The sequence below is a fragment of the Panicum virgatum genome, chromosome 4K (assembly GCF_016808335.1).
Source record: "Panicum virgatum strain AP13 chromosome 4K, P.virgatum_v5, whole genome shotgun sequence".
NCBI lineage: Eukaryota > Viridiplantae > Streptophyta > Magnoliopsida > Poales > Poaceae > Panicum > Panicum virgatum.
This window is the reverse complement of record NC_053139.1, coordinates 41177245-41190698: the sequence shown is the minus strand read 5'-3', so window position 1 is coordinate 41190698 and position 13454 is coordinate 41177245. Positions and strand designations below refer to the sequence as shown.

General features: G+C 42.7%; 2 protein-coding genes across 2 annotated transcripts; one reads left to right on the top strand and one right to left on the bottom strand.

Annotated features, from left to right (window-relative positions):
• Window positions 1-4298: 4298 nt before the first annotated feature.
• Window positions 4299-6450, bottom strand: LOC120704086 (50S ribosomal protein L35, chloroplastic-like). Its single transcript, XM_039988340.1, has 3 exons — window positions 6139-6450; window positions 5830-5946; window positions 4299-4633 (listed from the first exon to the last, which is right to left on the bottom strand). Exons 1-3 carry the CDS (start codon window positions 6373-6375, stop codon window positions 4556-4558), a joined length of 432 nt encoding a protein of 143 aa, XP_039844274.1. The 5' UTR covers window positions 6376-6450; the 3' UTR covers window positions 4299-4555.
• Window positions 6451-7079: 629 nt separating this feature from the next.
• On the top strand, window positions 7080-12763 carry LOC120702243 (homogentisate geranylgeranyltransferase-like). Its single transcript, XM_039985965.1, has 12 exons — window positions 7080-7185; window positions 10810-10925; window positions 11056-11139; window positions 11243-11317; window positions 11398-11481; window positions 11579-11668; window positions 11759-11860; window positions 11941-12036; window positions 12176-12247; window positions 12327-12422; window positions 12508-12612; window positions 12725-12763. The coding sequence occupies exons 1-12, from the start codon at window positions 7080-7082 to the stop codon at window positions 12761-12763; spliced, it is 1065 nt and encodes a 354-aa protein (XP_039841899.1).
• The last annotated feature ends 691 nt before the right edge of the window (window positions 12764-13454 follow it).

The window sequence follows — 13454 nt, the reverse complement described above, 5'->3', positions numbered from 1 at the left end:
TTTATGTATTCATCAATTTCACATGTAAATCCTGCTGTGAGATAAGCAGATAGGAGAGCAATGAGAAAGGTCTTACATGATTAACCCAGTCTGCAAAAAAGACACACTCACACCATCAATCTCCCCATCCTGCACCTCGCTTGTTCTCTTAGGGAGTACATTGCTGTTACTCGATCACCAACAGATTGCTGATCAACGGTGCCACGTCCAGGGAGGTTTCCAATTGCAGCCCCACCACTCGTCATCTGGGTCGGTGTCACAGAATTTCCTATCTGAAGGTTAGCCAATGCAGGTCCAACACTTGAAGAACTACCTAGAGCAGAACTACCAATCGGCATCACAGAGCTTCCTAAGTTGAATGGTGCCCCTGCGCGCGTCGCGCCGTCCTCTGCGCGATGGGGGCGGGTCGCGCGAGCCAGCTCACTGGTGTGGCAGGGGTACTCGGCGCGGAGGACAGCATGGCACGAGGGTGGGTCACCTTCGCGTCTCAACCGGGGCGGATAAATTAAAGGGGAAAGGAAGGGGATAACGCATGGGACCCACATGTCATTGTGTGTGGAGAGGAGAGTTGAAGGAGCCCTTGGGATTTAGAAAATGGAAAATGGAGAGTCTGTTTGTTGGTTTACTCAACCATTTAGCATATTTTTATTTTTTTATCTAGTTTTTTACCTCTTCATTTAACTAGGATTTTTACCTACTCTTTTGGAGTTGCTCTAAGATAGGGATAGGCAAAGGAAAGCCACAAATGAGGACGGTGCGTTCAGTACTCCAGAACGAGCCTTTGTCATTTGCTTTGTCTGAGGTTTGCCAGAACATGAAAATGCTTGGCTACATATATCTAGATTAGAAAGTTTTGCAATCTCTATATAAAAGTTTAATAATGGAATTTATAGATTTCTTTCCAAATATTTTTTTTTTGAAAAAAGTACTCCTGTGAAATGATTTACTTGTCGCCAGTTAGAGAATATACTGGAAATGATTTAGTAACTAGGAAAGCACGAACTCCATGCTCTCGATATGCTCAACTAATACCACTCGAGTGTGATGGAAGGTACGTCATGTGCATTGTACTGTATCAGTTCAGACAAATTTATGGAATGTACATCAGATGCATTGTACTATATTAGTTCAGCAATGTTAGAATTAATTCTGATCATTTTTGTTGAACTACGGAAGCATCATCATAGAAATCACAGTTGAGAGATGAAATGTGGCCGTCAATGCTATCCTCGTCAGTGTCAACAGATGATAGAACGGGCACCATCCAAGCATTGTATGTGATGAACATTTGCAGGCTTCTCAGTTTTCCCACTGCAACATTTTATATGATGACTTGCCATTTAAAAAGAGACACTTTGGCACCATCCAAGTATCATTGTTTTATAAAAAAACAAAATGGCTGGCATTAAAAATGACTGAAACAGTAGACTAACGAGGGTCATTCTTTTAAGTGGCAAATGCTCCTCTACATGACATGCTAATGGAGGTAGGCTTCCTAAAGCAAGGAAATTGCCTTGAGCATAGTGATCACTGATCAAAGATAAACATTTCAACTACAGCATAAGGCAAACTGAATGAAATGATCAGCTAAAATGTTGAAATCAAACCAAACCAAGACATTGCAGATATGAAGAGTAATGCATACTTATGAGAAGCTTTTAGAAGATTAGAGAGTATGCATGAACCATGGTTATCATGGTTCATGGTAAAAATGTGAAATACTCTAAAAACTAATATTTGTATGGTTAGATAAGCATGAGAAAAATTCTAGAGTTAGATATTTTGTAAGAAGTGTGTAGAAGATGAACACATGGCAAAACTATATGAGCCATGGAGTCCTATAAATAGAGGTGCTCTCCTCCCCTTGCCATGTAGGAGATGACAATGTTGCCATGTAGTTTGGTGATGTCATACATGGTAGGATAGCCACATAAAGAGTGTAAGTGTCTTCTCGTGTTGTAAGATGGGAATTGCACCGATGGAAGAACCATCAATCAACTCCAACTCAACCATCGTGTCCTCCTTGAATTTTTCATTCCATGAGTAACCGGACATGTGAACATGAAATATGAACACCAAATATTATTCGCCCATTAATCTGCCTAGTTATGAAGTTGATAGAAATTCTTGCCCTTTAAAGTGATAGATTTTGAACATCGTATAGTATGATGTAAATTCCTTAAACGACACAACACGCCTATAACACAGTAATATATTAATATTAATATAGGTGTTAAAGAACTCTAATTAAAAAATTGAATAAAAAATAGATTTACATATTAACGTGACATGAGAGAGTAAACATAAAATAATAAATTTGATACAAAAACATATACACTTGTCCGCATAATATCGGGATATTTAACCCGCATATCTTCCTCTGTGGCCAAGAGATACAATTGTCCGTCTCTCTGTACAGTCCAGCCACAAACCAAAATAAATCGCAGAGAACAGACAAGTGCATAAAGGAGAGATTTAAACTTTAGTATCCAAAATGATGGAAACAGATAGCAATTTAAACTCGAACAAGCTAATTCGAATCCAAAATAATTTCTAGGTTAGGAGAGATTTGACGCACCTTGTAGACAACATGGAGGTTGAAGTTTGGAAGCAAGAAAAATAATTCCTTTTCTAAGGCTCGCTTACGCAAGCGATCTAACCTGTGGAAACACAAGACAAAAAGTATTCAAAGGTTTAGATATATAATTACAGTATATGAAAGTTTTCTAAGACAGACCCATATTTAGTGAATGGAGGTCTATCCAAGACAAAATCTTTGAACAGACTCAACAAATGAATGAGTTAAGCTTTAATAGCACACATGCCACTTAACCAATAGATTTAAAAATTAAATGGAAAGGAAGAATGGTAGAGTGCATTTCTAGGACCATAATAAACACTAGACAAGCCCTACATATAGTAGGGCCATTTAACAGACCACATATAGTATGAATTATATTCTTATACATTTCAACTCATTTGACTACAAACTATAACACCAAGGTTATATATAGCCAACAAATAGCACACGCACTCAAGAATTGACAGAAGCCCACCTCCTCCGGGTGGGCCTTATAATGGGCACCCTACTCTATCGAGGATAGGGTGGTCCGGTTCATGAACTCGTGATAACTCCCCGACATCTACCTGTTCCCATCGGCATGTTGGCTGCGGCAACATGCTGCATATAACTTGTTCCTGTTGGATTCCTGCGCGGCGAGGCACGCCATTATCATAGTGGTGTTACATGTATAATGCAAGGTTTATCTGCATTTGCGCAAATAATGGAAATATGACACGTCATTATCAGCTTGAAATCATACAGGTACACGATTTTATGAACTTCGGCAATGGAGATGAAGAAGCATGTTAAATTTAATTTACCATCAAAGGAAATGTTGTTGGGATTACTACAGTAGTGTGTTCGATAAAGTCTACTTTAAGACCAAACATTTTTAGATAAAGGAATATTTCAATATTCCGGCTTCAACATCACAGTGTGAAATATCTAGCCACAGTGGATACTCCAATACCAATCATGAAATTAAATTATTGTGAGTGTGAGAATATGTAGCACATTTATATCTTGCTACTACTCCAAAGTGGATGTTTATGATTCAGTCTTATTTTCACTGAGCAGAAAATCTGCCTATATAGAATTAATAGAACGAGCTGTCCTCCTCCAGCATGGAGCTCAATTTCTCTATAATGAACAGGGCCCCTCCCTTCTCTCTTATTTTCCTCCAAAAGTAATTGATGAAAACATTACTAGATATTGAAATGTACCAATCTTATTCTTGAATATGCTATTTATCAAAGCTTAATTAATAAATATCAAAACAAGAGTGAGGTCACATAGCTAGAGAAACAATGAGCAAAGCTGTATTTGGAAAACCATGAAAAGTTAAAATTAGTTATTACTCTCTTCGTCCTATTCTACTTGATGTAAAATTGTCTACACCTCATATTTCTCTTTAAGAGTTAAGACCACACTACATTTTAACACAAAGTAATTAAATTTCTACAATAATGGAAATATAAGGATCTTCAACCATCAATAATAAACTCACAAAGTTGCCTATCCATTAGAAATTTAGAGATTCTATGTTCAAAACATTGGCATCCACCAAAATGTGATGGGGTATTATTTACAAATTTGACGCTGCTTTTTTATCTTTGCAATTGTTTCACTGACAGTTCTAGTGCCATTTTTCAAATTGGTTCGACTTAATTATCAAACTGGTAACGGAAAAGGTGCCCACATTTTGGCAGCCAATACAAATGAAACCACCTTCAGCTTGAAATTGAAAACAGGACACTATTTAGATCCACACCAGCTTACTAAGATATGGCTCAAGTGCCACGTGCCAGTCTTTTCAAAAATTTGCAACCAAAAACAACTACAGCTAGCAGTGCACTCTGGCGGTAAGAAGAGTAGTTTATGCTTTGTTGAAATGAATTACGGCCTCCATATTCGAAAGGAAATACAGCTGAAGATACACAAAATTACAGGTTGGTGAATGAAACAGAATGGCTTTTGAAGACCAAGAAGAACTCAGTCTGCTTTCCTATTCACTTTGAGGTAGGGCAGTGCGCCTGTCACATTGTCATAGTCACTCTTGTTTACTTGGACCTGCAAGAAATATAGCAGTGTTGTCTTAGATGACATGTAAAATGATGTTGCAGAAAAAAATGTCGAGTTAGGATGGCTAGTGAAATTGCCACAGTTTCAAGAATACAACAATATGACTGGCAACTGTATGGCAAGAGGTTAATGATATTCTCTGGCCTCAAAAGAAGAAACTTTGGCTAGCACCATGGGCGCTAAATTGCCCAACATCGACTCCCAAGTATGTGCGGAGCGGCACAGTATACTGTTAAGATCAGGGGGTGAAGGATTGGGAAAACTGGACTCACAATCTCAAAAACAAAAATGCACCTCCCTAATGTGTCACATTTCACTTAATAAAAGCACACATTAACTAAAGTGCAGACTAGTGAAAAATTGTGGATCCAAAGGAATGACACCGCCAAATTCTACAGCAGCAAAGTCCTAAGATCCTTAAATCCTTGATGCATTTGCAAATTATTAATAGAACACCAAAATGGAAGAACCTGATGCCCTGAATAATTTGCATCAGGGCAGTACACCCCAAGTATATTGGAGCAAAATTAGAAATTTCATGTCTGCTTATACCCGATTACCCATAACCTCTTGAACCTCCACCTGTCTTTCGAATATTATACAAAGTCTAGTAGAGTTAATTTCTTGATTTATCAAATTTTAATTTCATTTTATGATCCAGTAATATACAAAATACCTCCTCCCCCCACCCCCGCAACACATACACCAATGACCAATCTGCCATCCCTAGATACCCCTCTCAAAATATGGCATGTTTATTGCTCAACAGTCCGAAAATAAAAGTGGTAATTTATCACGTGTACAGGTAAAAACCGCTCCTTTTCACAAAACCAATGTGACCGAGGAAGCTTGATATGCCATCAATTTGCCAACATACCAAGATTACATCTGAGGATCCACGAACAGATTCATCCTCCTAAGGAGACACCGAGCATGAGCTAACTCCATGTTAGCAAATGAAGCACCCCAAATTATGAGAGCACATGACCACAATAAAAGTTGTCGAGCAATTACAGTGCGAGAGCATATTGTGCCAGTGACATCGACAGCCCAAATTAGCATCCAATTCAACGACACGGGTCAGCCGTAATTTGTATCCGCTAATTCGCAGCTAAACCGCATATACGACTTGAGCACCTGAACAAAAATTTGGTCTGCGCTAGAGAGGAGGAACAGAAGCATACCATCTTGGAAAGCCTCTTCTTGCGCTTGGTGTTCTTCTTGCCGAGCAGGTGCTGCTTCCCGGCGCACCGCCGCACGATCTTGCCCCTCCCCGTCACCCGGAACCGCTTCACCGACGCCTTCGCGACACACACACACACACACACACACACACACACACACACACACACACACACACACACACACACACACACACACACAAGAGAGAGAGACACAGCAGACGGACCCGGTTCAGCGAAAATTCCCAGAGGACCCGGAGGCTCGTCACGGGGTCCGAGAAGAAGGAGCTAGAAAGGAATCAAGGCGGGCACCTTGTGGGTCTTCATCTTGTACCCCTTCTTCCCCGCCGCGACGACCGCGAGCGAGGTGGAGGAGGTGGCCGGCTTGCGCGGGAGCGGCGACGCGACGGAGGCGGCGACGGCGGCCAGCGGCGCGCCGAAGAAGGACTTGGGCGGGAAGGCGAGGCTGGCGGCGGGGAGCCTCCTGGCCCCGGCGCCCGCGGAGACGGCGAGGGGCGCGGGGCGCGCGAGGGAGAGGGACAGCGCCATGGCTTGTCTCGCTGCCGCTTCGTGGTCTGCGGATTTTGGATAGGCTGCGGGCGGATGGCGAGGATGGATAAGCAGCGAGCCGTTGGGTGCAGCGGGCCGTTCATTTAGGCCTCACGCAGGTAGAGAGAGGATTGTGGGCTTTGTTTGGCCCAATAGCATTCACAAACTTTACCATGGCACATCACAAGCTCCACTCTCCCGGTGTTCCTCGCCACCGACGACCGGAATCCATGGCCTGGAGCCGATCCCCCTACCGGCGAAGAGATAGAACTTTAATCGCCGTCTTGAGTAGCACATCAACGACATGCTTTCTTGGCACTGAACGCCCCGGCTTCCAAAGATGGCCGATGACCATCACATCGCCAGCCTTTGAGAAATCTGACGCCCCAGTGGCTGCCAGCTCTTCTTCCCTTTGCTACAGTTGAGAAGGGCAATTCGCGTCCCGGCGTCGATTCCGCTGGCTCCCCCTCGCCTCCGGCGGCTGCTCCGGCGCTGGAGGTGGAGGGGAGCGGTGGAATCGATGGCCGGTGTACATACCCACCTTTATTAGATTAGGTTTCTATGAGTTAGGGTTTGGTTCCTCCGAATCGGGGTCGCGGGTTCGGAGTTCATGTCCGTACCTCTCTTCTGCGGCGGCGGCGGCGGCTTCAGTTTGGTCTCCGGTGACCGTGACCTCCGACGAGGATCTGCAGCCTGCGGTCAAGATGGGGTACGTCTTCTACCAGTTCCTCGTCTTCGATTCCGGTGTCGTGCGGCGGCGGTCCTGGGAGGAGGAAGCTGGTGTTTTTGTCCCTCCAGAGCGGCTTGGATGTTGGCGTTGCTATCGGCGTGGGCGGTGAAGTCTGCTTTGTGAGGCTAGTTTATTCCTACCACGGATCTGGTTGGAGTTCTTCGCTGCTGGCTGCTTCTGGGTTGCATGCAATCCTTGAGGCGCCAGATCTCCGTTTTCTCGGCGAGAGATTGCTTGTTTGGGCTTTTAGCGATTATAGTGTGCATCAATGCTTTCGGTGTACCATTTGTTGCCAAGGTTGGTTTCTTGAAAAGCTTTGTGACTTCTTCGGAAGTGCCTTCGTCGAGTTGGAGCTTGGCTTCAGGGCTCAAGTTCAACGGCGGTTCTTTCTAGGGATGCGGTGTTGGGCGGCGGCTCCGGCGACCAGCAGTGAAGGTGTCAAGGCGGCTGGGTTTGTGCTACAAGGATCTGGATGTAATTTCTATTTTATGTGGAGTGTTCTTGTAAGCAATGACTGTAATCTTCTATATCAATGAAATATAACCCGGTTTTCAAAAAAAAAACAAGTGCTAATCAGGGAGCCTATGGCCAGATCATCAAGGAGATCAGAGAAGATGCAGCGGCATTCTAGGAGATGGAGTTCGTTCATGAAAAAAGAGAAGCAAAACAAGATGCCCATGTGCTGGCGAGAAGCTCGCTATCTAGCTCTATCGGCCGGCAAATTTGGTTTTTTGATTCGCTGGATGGCGTTTGTAACTCCTATTCGATGACTTAATACAAGTGTCGAGTCTAAAAAAAAGTGCTAACCGGTTATACCAGCCTAGCAGATGAATCTTGAAGAGTAACAAATGCAATTGACAGATATTTTTCTTATGAACTGAAATGTTCAAAGGTGGAGTTCTGCTCACAAGCACTAATTTCAACATGCAACGATCATAATTTCAGCACCGGGGAGTGATGTGACACGACGCATTGGAAGTAACCTGCAACCTACTACATCCATCCGTCCCAAAAAGAATACAATGCTTGCTTTCGGAGGAGTCAATCGATTTTAAGTTGATCAAATTTATAAAAAAATTCACCAACATTTATATCTCCGGATAGATTTAGTATAAAAAATATATTATGTGATTAATCTAACGATACTTATTTTGTAACATAAATATTAATACTATTTTGTATAAATTTGATCAAACTTAAAATTGTTTGACACCTTTTTTAGAAGGAAAATGTATTGATCTTAGCGCATTACACTGGCCCTTTCACAAACAGAACCCTAAAGAAAAGGAAAATTATAAAGAAGTCCAAAGCTCTTGTTCATCTTCCTCGAAGCCTTCAGAGATCCGTTCGTCACCGCCGCCGAAGCCGCTTCCCAATCGTCGTCAGGCACCAGAGCCAATCTCCACAAGGTGGAGGCCGCAGAGGAGGGCTTACTTCTAGGCGAATCAGCCGAGTACACTGCCTTCCAGGCGCATCGGCCAACTCCCATACCCACGACGCATCCTTCGATTCCACCACCGGCAACCCGAGCAAAGCCCAGATTTTCACCAAAGATCATCTTCCTCAAGATTAACAGGGTCAACAACATCATCACCTAAAGAAGACGACGATGTGCCGGCCCTCGACTCCTGGACAGGTCTCCTCAGCCTCTCTGTTGACGTCGGAGTAGATCGCCATCGGAGAACGGAAGAGGCTGGGAGAAATTATTCCGCTGCGCCGCCGTCCCTTCCGCATCGCCGGCGTCGCCAGGAAAAGCAAGCCGCAGAGGAGCCACACTCCTCCGGCAAAACCTAACTCCACTGCCGAACATCGACGGCGAGCAAACCCTAAATCTAGGTGGACTCGACTAAGACTCTACGAAGACAGACGATCTATTGAAGAGACGGACCCCGCTCCTCGTCACCACCGGCAGCGAGGCCGGAGGCGAGGGAACGGGACCGCAAACGGCGGTGGCGGTGCCCCTCGGCTCTTTTCTTTCGCGAGAGGAAAGAAGGAAAAGCAAAATTGTTTGACACCTTGAGAAGTGAGAATTGCATTCCATCGTTCCATCTAAAGCGTCAGTGTACCTTTGGGAAATTTTTTTACATTGCGGCAAATCACGTCTTTGTAGCGTCAGTGTACCTTTGGGAAATTTTTTTACATTGCGGCAAATCACGTCTTTGTATCGCCGCCGCCTCGGTAAACCTTAGCTGCCGACACTTGGCACGCCCTGGTTGCGCTGCATGCGCTGCGAAGTGCGAACACGAGGCGAGCGTGCGCCCAGATTCGCGACGCGCCGCCACCAGCCGGCTCTTGGCTCGAGGCTTCGTCGTCGTCCCACTCCCAGTCGGCCAGTCGGTCCCACAGTAGTGCCCTTCATCAATAGCCTGCCTGTCTGCCAACCCAACGCGTCGGCACTTCCGTGTTCCGCTTCCGCCGCCGCCGCCGCCGCCGTATTGGCTGGAGAAGGGCGAGCGGGTGGGCGGGCGAGTCCTCCGTTCCTCTCCTGCGGCGGCGCTTCTACTGCCGAGGAACGGCGGCGGCGATCGATGCAGGTGGCGACCGTGCGGCCGCCGGCGGCGCATCGTCACGCGCTGCGGCTGTCCACAGGCAACGAGCTGTCGTTTCGACGACTCTTTTGTTTCCTTTTCTTCTTTTTCTTTTCACTTCGATGCGTCTCGTGTCCTGTTGGTCTCGGCTTGATCTGATAAAATCTCAGCGCGTACGACGTTCTGTGGATTGAGAGTTGAGATTGATGCGTGGTGATGGGTAATTCCGTGCTGTGATGCAGATCCTAGGAACTGGCCGACCGTGATGGCTCGATTCGGATTGGGAGCAAGAAAATTCTCATGGACAGGTACAGTATGTTCAGTTCTTCGGGGGATTGACAATGAACCAAACTACGGCTTAATAAAAGTTCCTTTTACTTGGGGTCACTTGATTTCTTCAGGTATCAGAGTGAGAGTTACCGAAGGGACCCCCGGGCTCTGGCTTTCCGGTCCCATTTCTATTCTGCTGGAGTTAATTTTCATTCCCAGTCCCCTTGAGAAATTTTGCGAAGAACATAACATCCTAAATAAAATCCTAAATTTAAGTAATACTCGTAAATTTACCATGTGATTTGAGTAAAACTAATAAATTTGATAGTTGAAAAGATGGTAAGATAACACTGTATTAAATGAGTTATATATCATAGGGCAATGGGGAAAATAATAGGAATTGATATATGATATGAGATGCAGATAGACATGTAACTTTGCTCCACTATTCTTTCTTGTTTTCAAATTTGGTCCACTATTCTGATTTAACTATTTATATATCTATTTGGCATCCCTAATCAACGATCCAACATGCACCAACAGACACTGCAAGTTTTTTAACAAAACTGACATTAAATTGGTCCCTCGCACAAGCCGCTAAATATTTTGCTCAGAAATTTTCCACAAGTATAACATGCTAAACATTTATCTTTTGTTCTACAAACTGCAGGTCCATCATGTGTGGAAGCTTCAGCAGGCCACAGGCAACGTCAAGTGATATGCCTTAATATGTGGTTTGTTAGCATCTTGTGGATATTATTGTTCTGATTCCAAACGGCAGTGTTACTGTACGTATTCATGTTCATATATGTTAAATACTAAATGTCACTATACATGATGCTAGTCCTAGACCTACAGAGAAACAATGCAGACATTCTTCAGTCTTCAAACTCAGATGCAATGCAGCTACTCATCCTCAACATAATTTCAATATCGATCAGTTTGAGGAAATTGGCATAGAAGTCACGAAGAAACTGAGAGCTTTCTACTGGTTTTGTCGGCCCCACACAATCATTGGCACTGTGAGAGCATCTCTTATTTTTGTTCGATGAAAAAAGAGCACCTCTTATTTGAATCAGATGCTGCTATTCTGTACATGCATTATATACTCCACAATTTCACTCTTCCTCTTATATGTGGACCATGTACCAGATACTAGGCATTACTTCAGTGTCCCTCCTACCAATGAAGAGCCTAGACGATTTAAGCGTGACAGTTCTATTGGGATTTCTTGAGGTATCATACGATCATGAGTGCTATACTCACAGCACATATATGCCTTCTCTTTTTGAGTTATACATACCGTTTTCACTTGACACTTCTGACTGCTCGTACACAGGCTTTAGCCTCCGCTGTATGCATGAATATTTATGTAGTAGGGCTCAATCAGCTGTTTGACATTGAAATTGACAAGGTAATTTTTCATGAGTCTACATCATATTGTTCAACATATATATGATCCAGAAAAACTTATATATGCTTGTTTTTTTGAAGGTCAATAAGCCAACTCTCCCATTGGCTTCTGGAGAGTTTTCAGTGACAACTGGAGTATCATTAGTTGGGGCATTCTTGGTCATGGTATGCTATTAGCTCAACACAGAAATTGAATAAACCATCTATTATAATCTGCCTAAAATATGCATATATACATTTTTCACTTTTTTCCATTTGTCAGAGCATTAGCATTGGAATAAGATCCAAATCTGCTCCATTGATGTGTGCCTTGCTTGTCAGCTTCCTTCTTGGAAGTGCCTACTCTATAGATGTAAGTAATTCATACTTACGTAAGGTGTAGTTTCATAATATATGCACATTTCAATTCTTTCAGTTTGATTTCTTTTTTGCTACTTTTCAGCTTCCATTGCTCAGGTGGAAGCGACATCCCTTTCTCGCTGCATCCTGCATACTTGTTGTGAGGGCTATATTGGTTCAATTAGCATTCTTTACACACATGCAGGTACTAGCATTATTGACGTATATGCCCACTGAACTGCAAATAAATGCTTCCTTGTTCATTTGGTTTTATGCCTGATGCAGCAACATGTTCTGAAGAGGCCCTTCGCGCCAACAAGGTCGGTGGTGTTTGCAACATTGTTTATGTGTTGTTTCTCTGCAGTAATAGCTCTATTCAAGGTAAATATCCATTATGACCTGTGATATCACCCCCTCAAAAAAAAAGACCTGTGATATCCAGGAACTAAGATATGTTGTATGGTTATATAATACCAAAATTCAGTGATGAATTCTGCTCCCTTTATTTATGAACGTCTAGGATATCCCTGATGTTGATGGAGATAGAGATTTCGGCATTCAATCTTTGAGTGTACGGTTAGGTCAACAGAAAGTAAGAATATGCCTATTCAACTTAAAAAAGCTAAGGTCTACAAACTGTGCAAAATTATTTTTTGTTTATCATACTTCAGGTGTATAGGCTCTGCATTAATATGCTCATGACAGCATATACAGCTGCAATTTTGGTAGGAGCATCATCTCCAAATCTGTATCAAAAGATTACCACTGTAAGTGACATCCTAGGCTTTTTGTAATACAAAAGTATAAGGTTTGTCTTTCTGTTTGACTTCATCGGTCTACAAAATTGTTCAGGTGTTTGGCCATGGCTTGCTCGCTTTTGTGCTTTGGCACAGAGCACGACAATTTGACATCGCAAATAAGACATGCATCACACCATTTTACATGTTCATTTGGAAGGTGCATAAGTTTTATTTTTACAATATGCTATATATAAATTTAATGAAAAAAAATAAGTGGCACTATGTTGAGATGTTTGTGTCTAATGCTCTGCTTTTTTATTGATTTGCAGTTATTCTACGCCGAGTATTTAGTCATACCATTTATGTAGTAAGAACTAAGAACCATGCCAGGGAAACTACCATCTGGTATACATATGTAAAATTCATTTTGCTAGGCTTATTATTAATGATACTTTATGCGATGCTTATGCATCATCTGTTCTGTAAGTGTACATGTACCAAGTGGAGGCATTTCACTCTGTGGAGTGGGATTATTGTGGACATAAGACTAATCCATGAATCTTGGCTGCCTGACCATATGAGTATGCCTTAGTGGTAAAGTTGTGTGCTCGTACAACCATCGTATGTTAAATGGGACATTCTATGGAGTGATATTATTTTTTTGTTACTTTATTCTCAATGTGGGCGGCCTTCTTTTATATAGTTAACCAAAAAAATTTCGGAAACAATAGTTTCTACTGATTATTCTTCTACATCTTGAATAATCATCGCTCAACAGGATATTAACAAAGGACAAAAATGCTTTCCATATAACATTGTTTGTAAAAATTAATATCTATTAGCAACTAATTGTATTAACTATCCTTGATTCCTTGCTTTTTTTACGTGGTAAATTCCTTGCTTAACCTCATAGCAAATTCAAAAAACCATTACCCTAGAATAGTCTCTTGCCTTCTTTCTCAACTCTAGATTGACCAATTTCTCTCTCCTTAATTTATTTTTTATTTTTGAAAAATAGGACCATTAGGAGTGCTGCTGGTTATATTAAACAGCGAGGTA

What these genes read in the sequence shown, in the direction of transcription:
- LOC120704086 (XM_039988340.1), bottom strand. Translation starts at nt 6,375, where the DNA reads ATGGCGCTGTCCCTCTCCCTCGCGCGCCCCGCGCCCCTCGCCGTCTCC. An exon ending in ACAAGATGAAGACCCACAAG is followed by an intron (nt 5,947 to 6,138) that starts GTGCCCGCCTTG and finishes TGTGTCGCGAAG; the next exon opens with GCGTCGGTGAAGCGGTTCCG. An exon ending in AGAAGAGGCTTTCCAAGATG is followed by an intron (nt 4,634 to 5,829) that starts GTATGCTTCTGT and finishes TATTTCTTGCAG; the next exon opens with GTCCAAGTAAACAAGAGTGA.
- LOC120702243 (XM_039985965.1), top strand. Translation starts at nt 7,080, where the DNA reads ATGGGGTACGTCTTCTACCAGTTCCTCGTCTTCGATTCCGGTGTCGTG. An exon ending in TTGGGGCATTCTTGGTCATG is followed by an intron (nt 11,482 to 11,578) that starts GTATGCTATTAG and finishes TCCATTTGTCAG; the next exon opens with AGCATTAGCATTGGAATAAG. An exon ending in CATTCTTTACACACATGCAG is followed by an intron (nt 11,861 to 11,940) that starts GTACTAGCATTA and finishes TGCCTGATGCAG; the next exon opens with CAACATGTTCTGAAGAGGCC.